The 18415-nt window shown below is 35.5% G+C and overlaps 1 protein-coding gene across 34 annotated transcripts in view; it reads left to right on the top strand.

The window, feature by feature from the left end:
* Window positions 1–15131, top strand: part of CAP (Cbl-associated protein) — a 195695-nt gene extending 180564 nt beyond the window's left edge. For 30 of the 34 annotated variants that reach the window (XM_067774854.1, XM_067774859.1, XM_067774839.1 and 27 more), the window contains 5 exons: window positions 8437–8776; window positions 8851–8965; window positions 11568–11774; window positions 12015–12253; window positions 14457–15131. In XM_067774854.1, coding sequence (XP_067630955.1) covers window positions 8437–8776; window positions 8851–8965; window positions 11568–11774; window positions 12015–12253; window positions 14457–14628 — 1073 coding nt within the window. In that variant the 3' untranslated portion in view covers window positions 14629–15131. The remainder of the gene's footprint in view (window positions 1–8436; window positions 8777–8850; window positions 8966–11567; window positions 11775–12014; window positions 12254–14456) is intronic. The other 4 variants (XM_067774840.1, XM_067774845.1, XM_067774864.1 and 1 more) reach the window with 2 other exon arrangements.
* The last annotated feature ends 3284 nt before the right edge of the window (window positions 15132–18415 follow it).

Genomic DNA, 18415 nt, shown 5'->3' with positions numbered 1-18415 from the left:
GGTAACTGTTCTCTGTGAAAATGGGCGAAATCGGTTGAAGCCACGCCCAGTTTTTATACACAGTCCACCGTCTGTCCTTCCGCTCGGCCGTTAACACAATAACTTGAGCAAAAACCGATTTATCTTTACTAAACTTAGCCCACGTACTTACCTGAACTCACCTTATCTTGGTATAAAAAATGGCCGAAATCCGACCATAACCACGCCCACTTTATCGATATCGAATATTACGAAAAATGAAAAAAATGTCATAATTCTATACCAAATACGAAAAAAGGGATGAAACATGGTAACTGGATTGTTTTATTGACGCAAAATATAACTTTGGAAAAAACTTTGTAAAATGGGTGTGACACCTACCATATTAAGTAGAAGAAAATGAAAAAGTTCTACAAGGCGAAATCAACAGCCCTTGGAATCTTGGCAGGAATACTGTTAGTAGTATTGCATATATAAATAAATTAGCAGTACCCGACAGATGATTTTCTGGATCACCTGGTCCGCATTTTGGTCGATATCGCGAGAACGCCTTCACATATACATCTAAACCATCTAAAACCCTCATTAATAATTTTAATTTGATACCCATATCGTACAAACATTCTAGAGTCACCCCTGGCCCACCCTAATGGCGATATCTCGAAAAGGCGTCCACCTATAGACCTAATGCCCACTCCCTCTTAAAATGCTTAGTAACACCTTTCGTTTGATACCCATATCGTACAAACATTCTAGAGTCACCCCTGGCCCACCCTAATGCCGATATCTCGAAAAGGCGTCCACCTATAGAACTAAGGATAACTCCCTTTTAAAATACTCATTACCACCTTTCATTTGATACCCGTATCGTACAAACACATTCTAGAGCCACCCTGGCCCACTCTAATGGCGATATCTCGAAAAGGCGTCCACCTATAGACCTAATGCCCACTCCCTCTTAAAATGCTCAGTAACACCTTTCGTTTGATACCCATATCGTACAAACATTCTAGAGTCACCCTTGGTCCACCTTTATGGCGATATCGCGAAAAGGCGTCCACCTATAGAACTAAGGATAACTCCCTTTTAAAATACTCATTACCACCTTTCATTTGATACCCGTATCGTACAAACACATTCTAGAGCCACCCTGGCCCACTCTAATGGCGATATCTCGAAAAGGCGTCCACCTATAGACCTAATGCCCACTCCCTCTTAAAATGCTCAGTAACACCTTTCGTTTGATACCCATATCGTACAAACATTCTAGAGTCACCCTTGGTCCACCTTTATGGCGATATCGCGAAAAGGCGTCCACCTATAGAACTAAGGATAACTCCCTTTTAAAATACTCATTACCACCTTTCATTTGATACCCGTATCGTACAAACACATTCTAGAGCCACCCTGGCCCACTCTAATGGCGATATCTCGAAAAGGCGTCCACCTATAGACCTAATGCCCACTCCCTCTTAAAATGCTCAGTAACACCTTTCGTTTGATACCCATATCGTACAAACATTCTAGAGTCACCCCTGGCCCACCCTAATGGCGATATCTCGAAAAGGCGTAGACCTATAGACCTAATGCCCACTCCCTCTTAAAATGCTCAGTAACACCTTTCGTTTGATACCCATATCGTACAAACACATTCTAGAGTCATCCCTGGCCCACCCTAATGACGATATCTCGAAAAGGCGTCCACCTATAGACCTCATGCCCACTCCCTCTTAAAATGCTCAGTAACACCTTTCGTTTGATACCCATATCGTACAAACATTCTAGAGTCACCCTTGGTCCACCTTTATGGCGATATCTCGAAAAGGCGTAGACCTATAGACCTAATGCCCACTCCCTCTTAAAATGCTCAGTAACACCTTTCGTTTGATACCCATATCGTACAAACACATTCTAGAGTCATCCCTGGCCCACCCTAATGACGATATCTCGAAAAGGCGTCCACCTATAGACCTCATGCCCACTCCCTCTTAAAATGCTCAGTAACACCTTTCGTTTGATACCCATATCGTACAAACATTCTAGAGTCACCCCTGGCCCACCCTAATGGCGATATCTCGAAAAGGCGTAGACCTATAGACCTAATGCCCACTCCCTCTTAAAATGCTCAGTAACACCTTTCGTTTGATACCCATATCGTACAAACACATTCTAGAGTCATCCCTGGCCCACCCTAATGACGATATCTCGAAAAGGCGTCCACCTATAGACCTCATGCCCACTCCCTCTTAAAATGCTCAGTAACACCTTTCGTTTGATACCCATATCGTACAAACATTCTAGAGTCACCCCTGGCCCACCCTAATGGCGATATCTCGAAAAGGCGTAGACCTATAGACCTAATGCCCACTCCCTCTTAAAATGCTCAGTAACACCTTTCGTTTGATACCCATATCGTACAAACACATTCTAGAGTCATCCCTGGCCCACCCTAATGACGATATCTCGAAAAGGCGTCCACCTATAGACCTCATGCCCACTCCCTCTTAAAATGCTCAGTAACACCTTTCGTTTGATACCCATATCGTACAAACATTCTAGAGTCACCCTTGGTCCACCTTTATGGCGATATCTCGAAAAGGCGTCCACCTATAGACCTAATGCCCACTTCCTCTTAAAATGCTCAGTAGCACCTTTCGTTTGATACCCATATCGTACAAACACATTCTAGAGTCATCCCTGGCCCACCCTAATGACGATATCTCGAAAAGGCGTCCACCTATAGACCTCATGCCCACTCCCTCTTAAAATGCTCAGTAACACCTTTCGTTTGATACCCATATCGTACAAACATTCTAGTCCACCTTTCTGGTCCACCTTTATGGCGATATCCCTAAATGGCGTCCATCCATAGAACTATGGCCTACTCTCTCTTAAAATACTCTTTAATACCTTCCATTTGATACACATGTCATACAACCACATTCCAGGGTTACCCTAGATTCATTTTCCTACATGGTGATTTTCCTTATTTTGTCTCCATAGCTCTCAACTGAGTATGTAATGTTCGGTTACACCCGAACTTAGCCTTCCTTACTTGTTTTTTATTTAGTTTTAATTAATTTATTTTATTTAGCTTTTTATATTTTTGTTTTATTTTATTTCCTGTATTTTATTTTACTTTATTTTATTGTCTTTCTTGATTCAGTTTATTATACTTAATTTTTTATTTTATTTTAATTTGTTTTAACTTCATTTTTAATTTATTTCTTTTAATTTTGTTCAATTCCATTTTATTGTATATATTTTTTTTTATTTTTTTTTTTTCTTTGTTCTATTTTATTTTATTTCACTGAATTTCTTGTTTTAGTTTATTATTTTAAATCTTTTGTTTTATATTATTTTATTGTATTTAATATTATTTTATTTATTTCATTTAACTTTTTGTTAAGTTGGTTCCATTCCGTTTTATTTTAATTTATTTTGTTTTAATTTATTTTAGTTTTTGTTATTTTATTTTATTTTATTTTGTTTTATTTTATTTCATGTCTTTCCCAATTGTGAAAAGTAATTAAAGCTTACATATATCGCGGTTGTTAAAAGTCATTCACGACATTTACAATCAGATTTATCAGTCACCTATGAGCCGTAAGTTACGACTTTGTTTAAGATTGCGATGGTATATGTTCTTGTTAACAAAATTTTAAGATTGTATCTTGTATCTTTATATTAGAATATATTCGATATATTTACAGAACTTTTCCATTTTTTACAATGTTCTTTTTCGTTTTCAGGTAGTGCTTAATTTAATTTATAAAATTTTATTTTATCACATAATTTTTCAAAATCCTCTACTGTAAGCCACAGAAAATTTCCGCATTCGAACGATTGTTACAAGACATTTGAGTTCTTTATGTCAAGGCGAAATAGAGTTCTGTATGTACCTTCGACGTATCAACAATTGAATAAATTTTTAAGCATTTAGCGATCACGTTTTTAATGTAAGATCATTACGAGAAGCATATCAGCTCGACAACAGTAAATATTTTCTATTTGAAAAATGAAGAAATTTCGCAATTAATACGTGTTGTGTATTGCTTTACTTTTTGTTATGAAGCAAACTGTAATTCATATATTATACGGCATCATACAAATATTAGCAAGGGTCTCAAATTTCGCAGTAAGAAGTTTGCTTGCAACGTAGTTCGAAAAAAATATATGGTCACCATAATAATCGCTTTGTAATTATTTTTCGTCATTATTTCGGTATTTCTATTCGATGACAATTTATGATATATGAATATTTTTGCCCCGAGGAACACATTTCTATAGCTGAACTGATACTTCAATATGAAGTTATAACGAAATATGTAAAAAGCTGCTCCTATGGTGACCAGAAAAAAACGACTATAATTCCAAAAGTACTCTTTATTGACCGAAGTCCGTCGAACTTTTATTATGCTCAGCGTGCTTTGCACACGGAGTATATTAACTTTGATTGCATAACGGTTGGTTGTACAAGTATAAAGGAATCGAGATAGATATAGACTTCCATATATCAAAATCATCAGTGTCGAAAAAAAATTTGATTGAGCCATGTCCGTCCGTCCGTCCGTCCGTTAACACAATAACTTGAGTAAATATTGAGATATCTTCACCAAATTTGGTACACGAGCTTACCTGGACCCAGAATAGATTGGTATTGAAAATGAGCGAAATCGGACGATAACCACGCCCACTTTTAATATATATAACATTTCGGGAAACACAAGAAAACTGATTATTTAGTAAATAATACACCTAGAATGTTGGAATTTGACATGTGGACTGATATTGAGACTCTTGATAAAAATTTGAAAAATTTTTTTAAAATGGGCGTGGCACCGCACACTTCTGATAAAATCAATTTTACAAATATTATTAATCATAAATCAAAAATGGTTAAATCTATCATAACAAAATTAGGCAGAGAGGTTGCCTTTACTATAAGGAATGATTTGAAGAAAAATTAACGAAATCGGTTAAGGACCACGCCCATATAAAAGTGGAAACATTTTTAAAAGGGTCGTGGACGAATAAAATAAGCTATATCTTTGCAAAAAAGAGCTTTATATCAATGGTATTTCATTTCCCAAGTGGATTTATAACAATAAATAGGAAAAACTTCAAATTTAAAAAAATGGGCGTGGCACCACCCCTTTTATGAATAAGCAATTTGCTATGTTTCGGGAGCCATAACTCCAAGAAAAATTAACGGATCGTAATAAAATTGTGTACACATATTTTCCTTATAGCAGAAAATATTTCTAGTAAAAATGGACGGGATCGGTTAAATACCATGGCAACTTAGACATAAAACAAGTTTAAAAGGGTCGTAGACTAGAATAATAAGCTATAACTTAGCAAAAAATTGTTTTGAATCAATGATGTTTCATTTATCAAGTTTTATTTTAAGAGGAAATGGGGAGACATTTTTCGTTTAAACGGTCGGTGCCACGTGTTATGGAGAGAAGTAATTTATCTGAAATGAAATGTACAATTGAAGCTCACGCTGAGTATATAATGTTCGGTTAAACCCGAACTTAGACACCTTTATACACAAATTAAACTCATTCGCTTTTGAGCGTAACAAGCGCTTTACATTCAAAGGTTTCTAATTTCACAAAATAAAATTAAAAAATATGTAAAAAAAAAGTAAAAATAAAAAACATGAGATTAATACCACCAGCGTTGACATTATTTCACGTCATCGTTAATTCATTCATTCATTCAAACTTGCATTGTTTGTTCGTAAGATGGCTTTCAACGCGTGACAATTTTTAAATTTCTTTCTAATTGTGTTTTTAGCTCAATTAAACATAAATCTAATTAAATTTGTCGTTGTAATTATGTTGTTCGTATATGAATTTGTTTTTGTATGTGTGTTCTGACGTCGAAAAGTTGCTGAGTTGTTGAAGTTATTGTTTAGTGTTGACATAAATTAAACACGTTGAAATAAAACGGGGTACAATCACTCATTTTTCGCAGAATTTTATTTTATTGAATAATACCAATAAAGAGTATTACTTATGTAGACGAAATTGACTCATCATATCAGCATATCGCAATTCCAAAGTTCATTGTAGGCTCCTCGGTAGTAAGTTGACTCGAAATGATTGCATTAAGCTTAGAACTCCAATATTTTTGCAACAAAAATTCTACTTCTTGATTATTTGATGAAGCTATCATTTTGTTTGAAAATCACAATTTTTTTTGATTTTTTTTTTTTTTTTGCTCTGAAAAAAGTATTTTTTTTTTTTTTAATTTTTTGTTTCGCTCGGAAAATAATAATATTTTTTGTTTTCTTGTTGAGCCAAATATATTCATTATGCTTGCTTTTATGGAGCTTTACGGCCGAGAAATTAGAAGGCAAAAATTAAATTTTCTCTTTCCCTCCTACGCGTTTCGACGCTCTCACGTCTTCCTCAGGGAGTCTAATGATTTTATTTTAAAAACAATTCATTAACAACAAACATAACTACAATTAAATAACATTAAATTTGACACTTATATTATTAAATTAAACTTATTTCATTTTTGAGTACATTTGAAAATTTAATTTTTGCCTTCTAATTTCTCGACCGTAAATCTCCATAAAAGCAAGTAATATTTTTTTTTTTTAAATTTTTATTTCGCTCCGCAAACAATAATTATTTATTGAAATTTTTATTTCGCTCGTAAGATAATAATTATTTTTGCAGTTTTTTATTTCGTTCAAAAAACTATAGTTATTTTTATATATTTTTAATGGACTCAGAAAGTAATAAATATTTTTCGAGTTTTTTTATTTCGCTCAAAAAATAAGAGTTATTTTTTAAAGATTTGTTATTCACTAGGCTGCCACCGTGATGTGATGGTAGCGTGCTCCGCATATCACACCGTATGCCCTGGGTTCAACTCCCGGGCAAAGCAACATCAAAATTTTAGAAATAAGGTTTTTCAATTAGGAGAAAATTTTTCTAAGCGGGGCAGTGACTTGCAAGCGCTCCGAGTGTATTTCTGCCATGAAAAGCTCTCAGTGAAAACTCATCTGCCTGCAGATGCCATTCGGAGTCGGCATAAAACATGTAGGTCCCGTCCGGCCAATTTGTAGGGAAAATCAAGAGGAGCACGACGCAAATTGGAAGAGAAGCTCGGCCCTAGATCTCTTCGGAGGTTATCGCGCCTTACATTTATTTGTTATTCACTAGTAAAGTGAAAATAATCGTTAGTGTTTATTGCGCTCAAAAAATAATAATTCCTTTTGAGATTTTTTATTTAGTTGGAAAATTATGATTATGTTTGAGTCTTCTTTTTCGCTCAGAGACTTTTACCTCAATTGGAGAGTAAAAATTATTATTGAAATTTTTATTTTGCTCGGAAAATAATAAAAAAATTTTGAGTTTTTCATATCGGCTGGAAAATAGCAGTTATTTTTTGAGGTTTTTATTTCGATCTTAAAATAAGAGTTATTTTTAGAGATTTTTATTTTTCCTCGAAGAATAAAACTTATTTTTGCAATAAAGAGACCTTTTGGTATAATTCCTAAGAAGTTGGAATAACCACTTTAGTATGATTTCTTTAGTTTAAATTTTGACAGCGTGCTCCGTAACTACATCAAATCCCAACTAAGCGACATCAAAAATTTAGAAAAGTTTTGTCATCCGAAGCAATAATTAAGCTTGTATTTTTCTTCTATTACGTTGTGAGAGGTATACAACTCCACAGAATTTAGAGTAGATTACTATAAATTTACAAATACCTATTTCACGATTATTGAGCTAATTTAGAGTAGACTACAGAGTCGACTTTTAACAGTCGTTTTTTCTACTAACAGCAAGGCGACTAGTATTTTATTGATATGAACTCTACAACCTCGAAAGAAATGAAGCTAGTAAAATCAACATATCAGGTTTGTTGTTCGTGAAATTGATCGCCTTATGGTTAATTCAATGGAGTTTTTGTCAAGAGAACAAATTTGTATTGTCATTTCAACAGAAGAAACAGTGTTGATCTCAAATTAACAATATTCTGTAAAATTTACAAGTTCCCAAACAAGCTAACTAATTTTTCTGTTAAAAGAAAAATCATTGTGTTATAGTAGCGTGCTACGCCTAAAACACGGAAATTCTTGTATCAAGCCTGGAAAAAGTAACCTCAAAATCTAAAGAAAAACGTTTTTTATTTGATATTTTTTAACAGAGCTGTGGCTTACATTTAAAGAACTTCTTTTGTTTGTTGACTTGACTGTTAAAACGGTTAATTTAGAATCAACAGTTTGTACAAATTAGATTCAACAGCTATTTGCGATTGATGAACATTTATAGAAACCTCGGTTGATTTGACTCGTAATTCTATTGATTTTACCAGAATTTTTCTTTCATTAAAGGTTACAATTTTACTAGGGGTGTTAATTACTTTTTTTCGATCTCGAAACTAACCTCTAACTTTTACCTCTCTCCAAATGAAATTTCTCACTAGAATCTCCAAATCGTTATCTAGAATCAGATGTAAATATCCATTTCAAGACACCTGTACGCCATGAGTACAAACAAGCCATGTCGGATGAAGAACTAGCACAACGGCAGGCCGAACAAATGCAAAAACTTTATCAAGAGGAACGTCGTCGCAAGTACTTACAAGAATTGCAGGATATGAATGCACGTCGTCATACCGATAACTTTACGCCCACACAAAAATCGCCTATACCATTGAACCGTTATGATGACTTCCAATCGGATTTGGCACCCAAATCGCCAAATACGATAACAACACGAACGGCAGCACGTGCGCTTTATAACTTCCAGGGACAAAATGCAAGGTAAGTGGGTTGTTTTATACTTGCGGTATGCCATCATGTGGAGAAATATTTATATTTTTTCATTTTATCTTTAGAGAACTTTCTTTCAAGAAAGGCGATATCATCTATATACGCCGTCAAATAGATCGTAATTGGTATGAAGGTGAACATAATGCTATGATTGGTCTACTACCCGTAAGCTATGTAGAGGTGAGTGATACTCGATTCTGACTCTGCAAAATATCGTACGACTAATACTTGAAGGGAGCGGTCCGCGGTTAATTTCTTTCGAGTACTGACAACTAGTAGGTCTTTAGTTTATGTATAAGCGCATAGAGAACCTGTACTACAGTATCAATTCAGCTATAAACATGTACAATGAGCATAAGTACATTGGTACAGATGACAAGAACGGTGGGAAGAATCGACGAAAGGGCGCTGAACCTACATGTTAGTTCGGAATATAGCGGAATCATACGAGCGGAACCACGGCGAACTAAAGTACCATCTCACGTAGATATTGAGTTGGCACTGCGGTTTCAAGGAGTTTCTGCATAAGCGTAGGGTAGGGAAAGATCCTTTCTGTCCACATGTCCCACCGCATTGGAAAACGCAGAGCAAGTAATGTTTCATTGCCCTCGTTTTCACGGCATAAGGCTCTCTGTACACAGAGTTTTTGGAGAGGAGCCTTCCATTAGGAATTTAGTTCCCCTAGTGTGCAGACAAATACATTGTTGGATTGCTTTGAGTAAAATAGCGTTTCTAGTGATGACGCAATTGATGCATGCCGAAAGAGAGAAAAAAAGTATATCGATGGTTAAGTAGAGAATCACCCTTTTCATAAAAAGCTCTACGATGGGATCCTGCAACACATGGCAGCAGTTTAGTCATACGGAACATAAGCATGCCCTCAAAAGTTCTAGTTTTCAGAGTCTTCACCCTTGGGTAACCCTATTATTGCCTTCTCTGTTGCAGAAAATGCAAACAGGCTTTCAATACTCCTTTATCTCCCACTACTATGCATCCCCTCTCTATACCCTTCTCTGCTTACTCTATTTTTCTTTCTCCTTGTCTCACCCAGCTTTTGCCTTTATCTTTCCCGTCCCTTTACATTTATCCCTCATGGCCTTTTTCATGTGTTTCTTCTTCTCTCGGTTTCCATCCGCTCCATTTGCCATTCATTTCGCCTCTCCCTATTTGACGCACTATTGAACCATGAATACACTTTTTGGTATACATTGGGCTCTTGCCCGCTTCCTTGAAAAAAATGTGTATAATGTCCTGGCCAACTGTATTCTTATACGTACGTATCTGCCATCATTTAGCGTTCCACTTCCACCTCCTTTCCCTCTTAATGTTCCTATAACCGCCTCAGAACGAACTCATCTCCGCGTCCAACTCCCTTTCCCTGTTTATCTTATTTATTATCTTATCTTATTCGAAGTAGTAAGAGACTGTTCCGAAACAATGTGTTATTAATTATTTTAATTTTCTTCCCCCTAGCACGGATCGCTGTGCGACCACAACAGATGCGGAAACCAACTTTAAGATAAACATTCCCAGTAGGGATGACTAGACGGAGTCGGATAGGTGCCTTGCTATTGACAGCAGCATTTCTATATACACGGGCGGTTACAAGCTAAACGGTAAAGTTGGAGCATACTCAAGGGACCTTGACCTCCAGCTCTCCTTCAGACTAAGCCGCAGCTGGGATAGGGACACACACTGTCGGCAAAGAAATCTTTATTTTCAGCGACAGCCAAGCTGCCATAAAATCTCTTGGCTCCTACTCGTTCAATTCTGAACTAGCACTAAACTGTCGCCGATTTCTTCAAGAGATGGCTCAACAGAACAGTGTACACCTTACATGGGTCTGTGGACATAGTGACATCGAGGAAAACTGCATTGAGGATGAACTCGCTAGGCCGGATACAACCAGGCAGATTCTTCCCGGCCAAGAACGCTTAGGTATGCCCCTGTCCACATGCAAGCTAATGCTAAAAGAAAACATGCACCGCCAAGCCGACGAAAGATGGCTACAAACACAGGGGTGTCGAAAATCGAAAGAAACCGGGCCTAAATGGGATTCAAAAGATCCCGTCACGTGTACAACCTAAGTAGGGATACAATTTCCACACTTGTGGGGGCACTAAGTGGTCATTGCCACGCAGAAAGATTAGGAGGCCTTATCGTCGATGCTGACGGAGTTGTAAAGATGATGAGGAGGTGGAAACGGTGGTTCACCTCATCTGCAACTGTCCGGTACTAAGAATAGCACGGCAGCGCTTTCTGCGTGCTCCATTTCTAGATCTGAGCCAGGTTGTGGAGCGTGACGATTTATCAGGTCCTCAAAATGGTTCAAAGAGGAAAGGTAGCGGTGTATTTTCGTGGTATCACAACGGGCCTAATACTACTGGCCTAAGTGTGCCCTCGGGCAGCCACCTCAACCTAACCTAACCTAATCGTTTTAATTGTATGGGAGGTGCCATACTCCTCATTTGAAAAACATTAATTTTTGTGCCTGTTACGCAATAAGTTGACGATCCGATGAATAATTCGACAGATTTTTATCTTATATATAAGAAAAACGGATTTGTTTGGAATAAAGTGTTTTTTAATAAGATGTTGGTAGGATAATTTGGGATCAAATTCTCAGAAAATGTTTTCTTCAAACCTTTGCTGACGTGGCGCGTATTCGAAGCCGATATCAGGATAATCTTATGTCTCTAATAGCCATAGTATTTTGTTGATCTAATTTTTATTCCATTGTTATTGATAACCCGATATGTATAATGTCAATTCTATCTTCCAGATTATTAACAAAGAAACATCACGTCAACAACCAAAGAAACCATCAGAGGGGCAGGCGCGTGCCAAATATAACTTCCAAGCGCAATCCGGTATTGAGTTATCACTAAACAAAGGAGAGTTGGTAACACTGACACGACGTGTAGATGAGAACTGGTTCGAGGGTAAAATTGCCAATAGAAAGGGTATTTTCCCAGTGTCATATGTTGAGGTAAGTGCAAGAAAAAAACCTGATCCTATGGATCTTAGATTTAGATAAAGAACGTATAAATACACGGCGACAGATGGGTTTGGCGAAAAGTACAGACTAATTTTTGTTTAAGTCTTTTGATAGCTACTAGACCTCTGACCTACCGAGTCGTATTTTTACTTGTTGAATTCCAATCTGGGCTCCGTTTGTTATATCTTTGAAAAATATATATTTTAATTAACTATATTTACAAAATTTCAGGTACTTACCGATATTGGTGCCGAAGATATAGCTGCACGTACCGTTATTAGCGAACATGCCAGCGTCACGAATTTACGCCCCTCACTTGACACCTTACGCACAAATATTAATAATGAATTTAATTTAATAACCAAAAATGGCCATCAACCACCAAATGGCATACTCAAGGAAACTAAACATCAGCACAATAATAATAAAATTGATGCACTACATGTGGATACGCATTCAGAGCCTTTAGTGTAAGTAGAAACGAACTTTTTAATTTTTTTTTTGTGAAAATTTCATAAAACAAAAGCAGCTATCGAATTGAGATAAATTTCGGCAAGCTTCAACTTCTAAAATTCTTTTTCGATTCTTGACGAGCAAATCCAGAAGGTCGAAACTGCACGGTTTTTATGTCCAGCAGCTTAATAGCTACCTTTCTATACAAATAGATGTTAGACTCCATTGTGGTATGGTACGCAATGTTAAACTCTATAATACATGACTTGATCGGGTGCCTAAATTGTTGGCGAATTCCAAGCTGAATACAGTATACTCCCTCTTCCCATCCAGCTTGAATCTATTTGTAAACATGTTCAGAAGATCCCTGCATCACTCCACCATTTCATCAAGGGTGTGTCAGGTTCGAAGCTACCTGGTGGGACATATACTCGTGCTCAAAAATCTCTTTTATTGGCGATGAAGTACGAATGATGGATTGCCCATTGATTTGAAGTGTATATTCCACCTCTCAAAACCTCATTACAACCCGGGCTGTGCTGAGGGCACCTTCTGAACATGCCGCGTGCTGTTATGTATAAAGTCAAGTAACTTAAACCTCGGAGAGATAACTACCTCACTTTTTTGTGAGCCTACCCGCGGAAATCGGACCAAGTAGCCAAAGTAACAAAGTATCATTCAATTAGCCGGAAATTCCCAAATGGCAAGAATTTTTAGATGGCTAGCGTAGGCCATCACTCAGCTTGTGGTAGATTTTTTGCCACTTCGACCCATAAGAGCGGAAACAGGTAAGCAAGAAACCTTCCTGCGGCGTATCCGTTCTCACTTTTCCCAGGTGCTAGATCCTCCTTCCCTCTTCCGCTCGGCGGCAGCCCGGCTGGAGAAAGTTATTAAAAGCTGCATCGACACCAAGAAGGATGCTCTTTGCTATTGCTTTGGGCTCGAGTGGACATTCTGTCAATTTGACGACCGAGTGGAGAGCTATTTCAGTAGACCAGACTTTACAATATCGCAGCTATGAAGGAATTCTGGAGAAGCATAAAATCGTTTCGTAACAGTTTCGGGTATTTTTCCGGATCATTTCGAAACATTTTCTGGATCATTTTGAGACTATTTTTTAATTATATTGGATCAGTTCTTGGGATCATATCAGAAATCATTTGGGATAATTTCGTATCTATTTCTATCTAATTCCGAGTTCAGTATAATTTCGGAATTGTTTCGAAACATTTCGAAACTTTCTTAAACATGATTGGGACTGCTGCGAGATAATTTAGGAATTTTTTTTTTCGAAAAAGTATCAGGATATTTTTGAAATTTCCTTATGATAATTTCTAGATTGTTTAAAAATTATTCCGCATCTTTTCGGGATTTTTTTTCAGGAATATTTTGAGATTTTTTAGGATTATTTAGATCGTTGCTTGATGGCGTTCGGGATTATTTCAAAATTTTTCACGATAATTTCGAGATTATTTTCAACACCTTTTAGAACCTGTCTTGAGGATTAGAGAAACTACTTTAAGACAATTTGGGGATTTTGTTTCAAAGCACTTTCAGAATAATTTTGGAGTTTCTTAAGGCCAATTTCTAGATGATTTCGGGATTATATCCAAATCTTTTCGGAACTATTCTTAAGATAATTTGGGGACAGTGAAATAAATTAAGGATTATTTCGCACTGTTAGGGTTTGCCTTCTGTACTATTTGTAACCTTTTTCTTGGTGGTTTTATGGAATATTTCGAGATCGCTTTGAGATCTTTACGGAACTTTTTAAGCATGATTGAAACTGCTTCGAAAATTGTTTTTTCAATTATTTCGAGGCAATTTCGGGATTGTTTAAGAATAATTTCAGGAACATTGTGGGATTTTAAAATAATTTAAGAATCATTTCGATATATTTTCAAGAATTGTAATGGCCATTATTGCTTTGTCGAAACTTCTCGGAACTATTTTCATTCACACTTTGCTACTCTTTGATGATTCGTGATTGTGTATAATATTATACCATTGGGACAGCGGATATTATTTTATACATTCTTCATGCATAGATCCGCGGGTAAAATCTGGTCATTCCATAAACACAAAAACGAGACACAATCTTAGGAATGAATAAAGGAATTTTCGGTTACCTCTTATTATCTAGCCTCGGCTAATGCACCAAACGAAAAAATTAAAAAGAAATTTAAAAATTTATAAATTATTTTTTAATTTCATTTTTAGTTATCGCGCACTCTACAAATATCGTCCACAGAACTCCGATGAAATGGAATTGCTCGAAGGCGATATCGTTCATGTACTAGAGATATGCGATGACGGCTGGTTTGTGGGCACGTCACAACGCACCGGTTGCTTTGGCACCTTCCCCGGCAACTATGTAGAGCGCGTGCTATGAACCCACTAAACGACATAGCCGATGAGCTATGACGGTGAAGCGTTCTAAAATACAAACATATTATGTATGTATGGACAAACATATTCATACATACAGATGCAAACACAATCAAAAACAGTGAAGAAAACAAATTAGTTAAATGAAAAAATAAATTTAAAGAATTAATAATATTTAAAAAAAAATACACCAGCAGCAGCAATATTAATGTTTTATATTAATTATTTCTTAATTTTTGTTGTTATATTTTTATTTTATTTGCAGACTTGTGTAATAATTTAACATTTAAACAAAACAAAAACACATATTTATTTACATATATATAATCGTGTTGAAAAATGTAATTTTAAAAACATTTTATTAACCACAAAATCTTTAAATTAAAACAAAAAAATGTTTATTTAAATGGAGGGCTTGTGACAGTAACAACAACAAACATGCAACACGCAAAAGGCCTCCACAAAAGTTTACTAATAAAACTAGTCAAAGCTATATCCAAAAAAAAAGTTCTAAAAGAAAAAACACAACAACAAAACCAGAATTAAGTGCTTAATCAATCGTTTGCACGTAAATACAAAAAGCAAATATTCGAATAAAATTTTATTTGTTACAAATTTTAATTTTTTGCAACAACAAAAAATAATGACTAATATAGATTTTGAAAGATATTCGAATGATATTAAATTTTCAATTCATCCATTGTGAATAAAACAAGTAACTTTCTACATAGGACGTCAAAATTACAAACAGAACCGATCACCTGATTTTTAATTGACTATCGTGGTCTCTCTGTGTCTCTTTCTGTCACTCGATGAAGATAGCCTGCAATATGCGCCGACATATTGAACATGCTGACATGCTGTCAAAACGATATAAAGTAGCCATCTTGAACATCCTGTCAGGCAGTTGACGCATAAGATATCACACTTGTTTTATCCACAATGAATTCATCAGTCCACAAAACATGCATACCGATAAAACGTTTTTCGTTCATCATCTTTAAAAAATTTTGCCGAAATGTGCCTTTGATCGTAATATCCATGTTACCTTACAAAAATGTATACCCACATGCATAAATAAATATGTACATATAAATATGTATGTATGTTTTTTAATTTGTTTATTGCATTAATAGTTTAAACGTAATCCTCGTTGCATTGTAATTTGCTAAAAAAAAATTAACTTTAAATATGTAATACAATTTCCTCTCCTGGTTTGTAGTTGACACAATTTTAGTTGTAATATGCATACATATTAATGTATTTGTTGTTATTAGAATAAAAACAAAAAAAAATTAAAAATAATAAAATGCATAAAACACTAATTGGAAATGTTTCATTTTGAGAAGGGTATGTAATGGTTAAAAGTTTTATTGTGAATAATACATAACTATTTTTTAATTTTTTATTTCAATTGAAGGTTAATTGCCGTTTTCGAGTTTTTTATTAAACTCAGAAAAAATTGCTATTTTTGAGTTTAATATTTCTTTCGGAAAATAACAATTATTTTTCGAGTTTTTTATTTCGCACCGAAAATAAAAGTTATTTCTCAATTTATTTTTTTTCTTTCTCAGAATATTTTATCTCAAATGATGGGAGAGTCATTGCCTTGCCAAAGCAACGCATTAGCAGAGAATGTAAACCCATAAACAAATGAGCCAAGATATAGCAATTCGGAGTTGTTGTATTTGTTATCGAATTTGAAAAAAAGTTTGATGACGTAGCGCTTTTGAAGTTTTTCGATTTATAAATTTTTTCCATATATGTAATACTCCTATATTGCTAACAGAAAATGCTCTCAATAGGGGGACTCATGAAAGCATATAAACTTATAAGGTGTAAAATTATATCCATTTACACACGCTGTTATATGAACGCACCTAGTAATACTCTTGATTAACTTGATTGTTTATCAGATGTATTATTGCCAAACAAAAATTTTTAGATTGTTATACAAATTAAAAAATGCCAAGATTAAGTGAAAAATCAAAACTAAAACATCTTTACTAAGAAATTCTTGTAAATGACTTGCTGATGTCGGAGATTTCTGATGAAAAGGACGGCAATTATATTTGCAAGGTTGCATTCCTTTGAGTTTACACCATGAAATGCGTAAATTTAAACAAATTGTGTAAATGATTTTTCATACAAAATTTGACAGTTCGTTTACGCACTAGATAAATTTATACGCTTAGACACTTTATAAGGCATTTATACGGTTACATGAGTCCCCCTAATGTGTTTTGAATTCGAAATCAAAACAAGACAGCCTATAAAATGTATGTGATTGTAGCAGCATAAGTGTGACAAGAAAACATTTTAAATTTGGTTCATTCGGTTCATGAATACAAAAACAAAAACGTTTAAACAGCAATATATCGGCACTTTGATGTTTGGGAATGTACCTAGCCTTTTGTAGCAATATATGTAGATTTTTTCTCATATTTCGCTACCAGTTTTCGGAGTATTTAAAACTATTACCTGACGACTACGCCGGAGTAAAAATTAAATTTTCGGAGTATATGTTTTCTTCATTTTTGAAAGCGGTCGAACAACTAACATCAAATTGATTTGATGGCTTGGCAATCCCATTGATTGTGTTTTTGCCATGAAATGTTTCTCAGCCTTATGCACGGCCTAAAACGTGAAGGATGGCTAATTAATGCTCCCATAAGCACACCACATTCTGGAAGAAAAGTAGGCTCTATCTACCCGGATATTTATCTCGAAAAAATATTATTATTATTGTTTTCGGTTTACCATACATATTTCATGCCCTTTTAGTGACAGACGGTTTGCCGGTGATGAAAAACACGCTCCGGCATCCAACTATGGCGAAGTGAGAATGGCAATATCATGGCTAAAAAATCACAAGGTGCCAAGTAATGACGGGGTACCCTCCGGGTTCTTCAAACATGGGGGAAAACAGGGTAAGCTGACCTCACTGACTCAACGTACTTCATTTTTATATAAAACTTCAAGAAATGCTGTATGTTGAATTTTGGCGGGATTTACAGATCGCGTCCGGACACATTTTTTGCTTACATTTTACTCCTTCTATTCTCATTCCGTACGAAAATAGTACAAAAACTGTGAGTAAAATGTGAACAAACTTGTCTTAAGACACGAACAATGAATTCGCGTTATTTCATCTAATCGCCACTTGTCATACGTATGCAATGAAAACTTCAACTAAAAGATATTAGATAGTAATACTATTTAGTTTTCAACTCGACCCACATAAACCTTTGAGATAAAAAATATAGTAGGAGGTAAGAGTGGAGCAAAATACTCCGATTGGAATAAAACATGTTGTCAAAAGCGTGACGCCACGACGAGAAAATTTATTTCCCAGCCAACTATGATTTTTTGCTCTCTCAATTTTTAATGCGTCATCTGTTTATTGGTTCATGGTGTAAACCGGCTTTTCATCCTCTCGCTCACAAAAGCGACAGATTTGTGCATTGAATAAATTTAACTTAGTTAGGTGATATCGTAGGCTGTAGTGTCCCGTAAAGTACCCAGTAATCTGGCTCGATTAATAGGTTTGGCTGATACTCTCTTTCTTTAAAGTATAAACCATTAGACCTGCCTATTTAATACAGTGTCGTCTGAACCGCTTCGTTTCCCTGTTAATTATGGTTTCCCTAAACATAAAAAAAATACAAGGCGCGATAACCTCCGAAGGCTTCTGGGCCGAGTTTCTCTTTCAATTCTCCTTTAAATTTTTCCTACAAATCGACGGAACGGGACATATGTACATGTTTATGTAGATCCACCTTAAGTTCGCA

Source organism: Eurosta solidaginis, chromosome 3 (assembly GCF_040869045.1).
Source record: "Eurosta solidaginis isolate ZX-2024a chromosome 3, ASM4086904v1, whole genome shotgun sequence".
Classification (NCBI taxonomy): Eukaryota; Metazoa; Arthropoda; class Insecta; order Diptera; family Tephritidae; genus Eurosta; species Eurosta solidaginis.
Note: the sequence above shows the minus strand (reverse complement) of the source record. Positions and strands in the feature narration are given on the sequence as shown.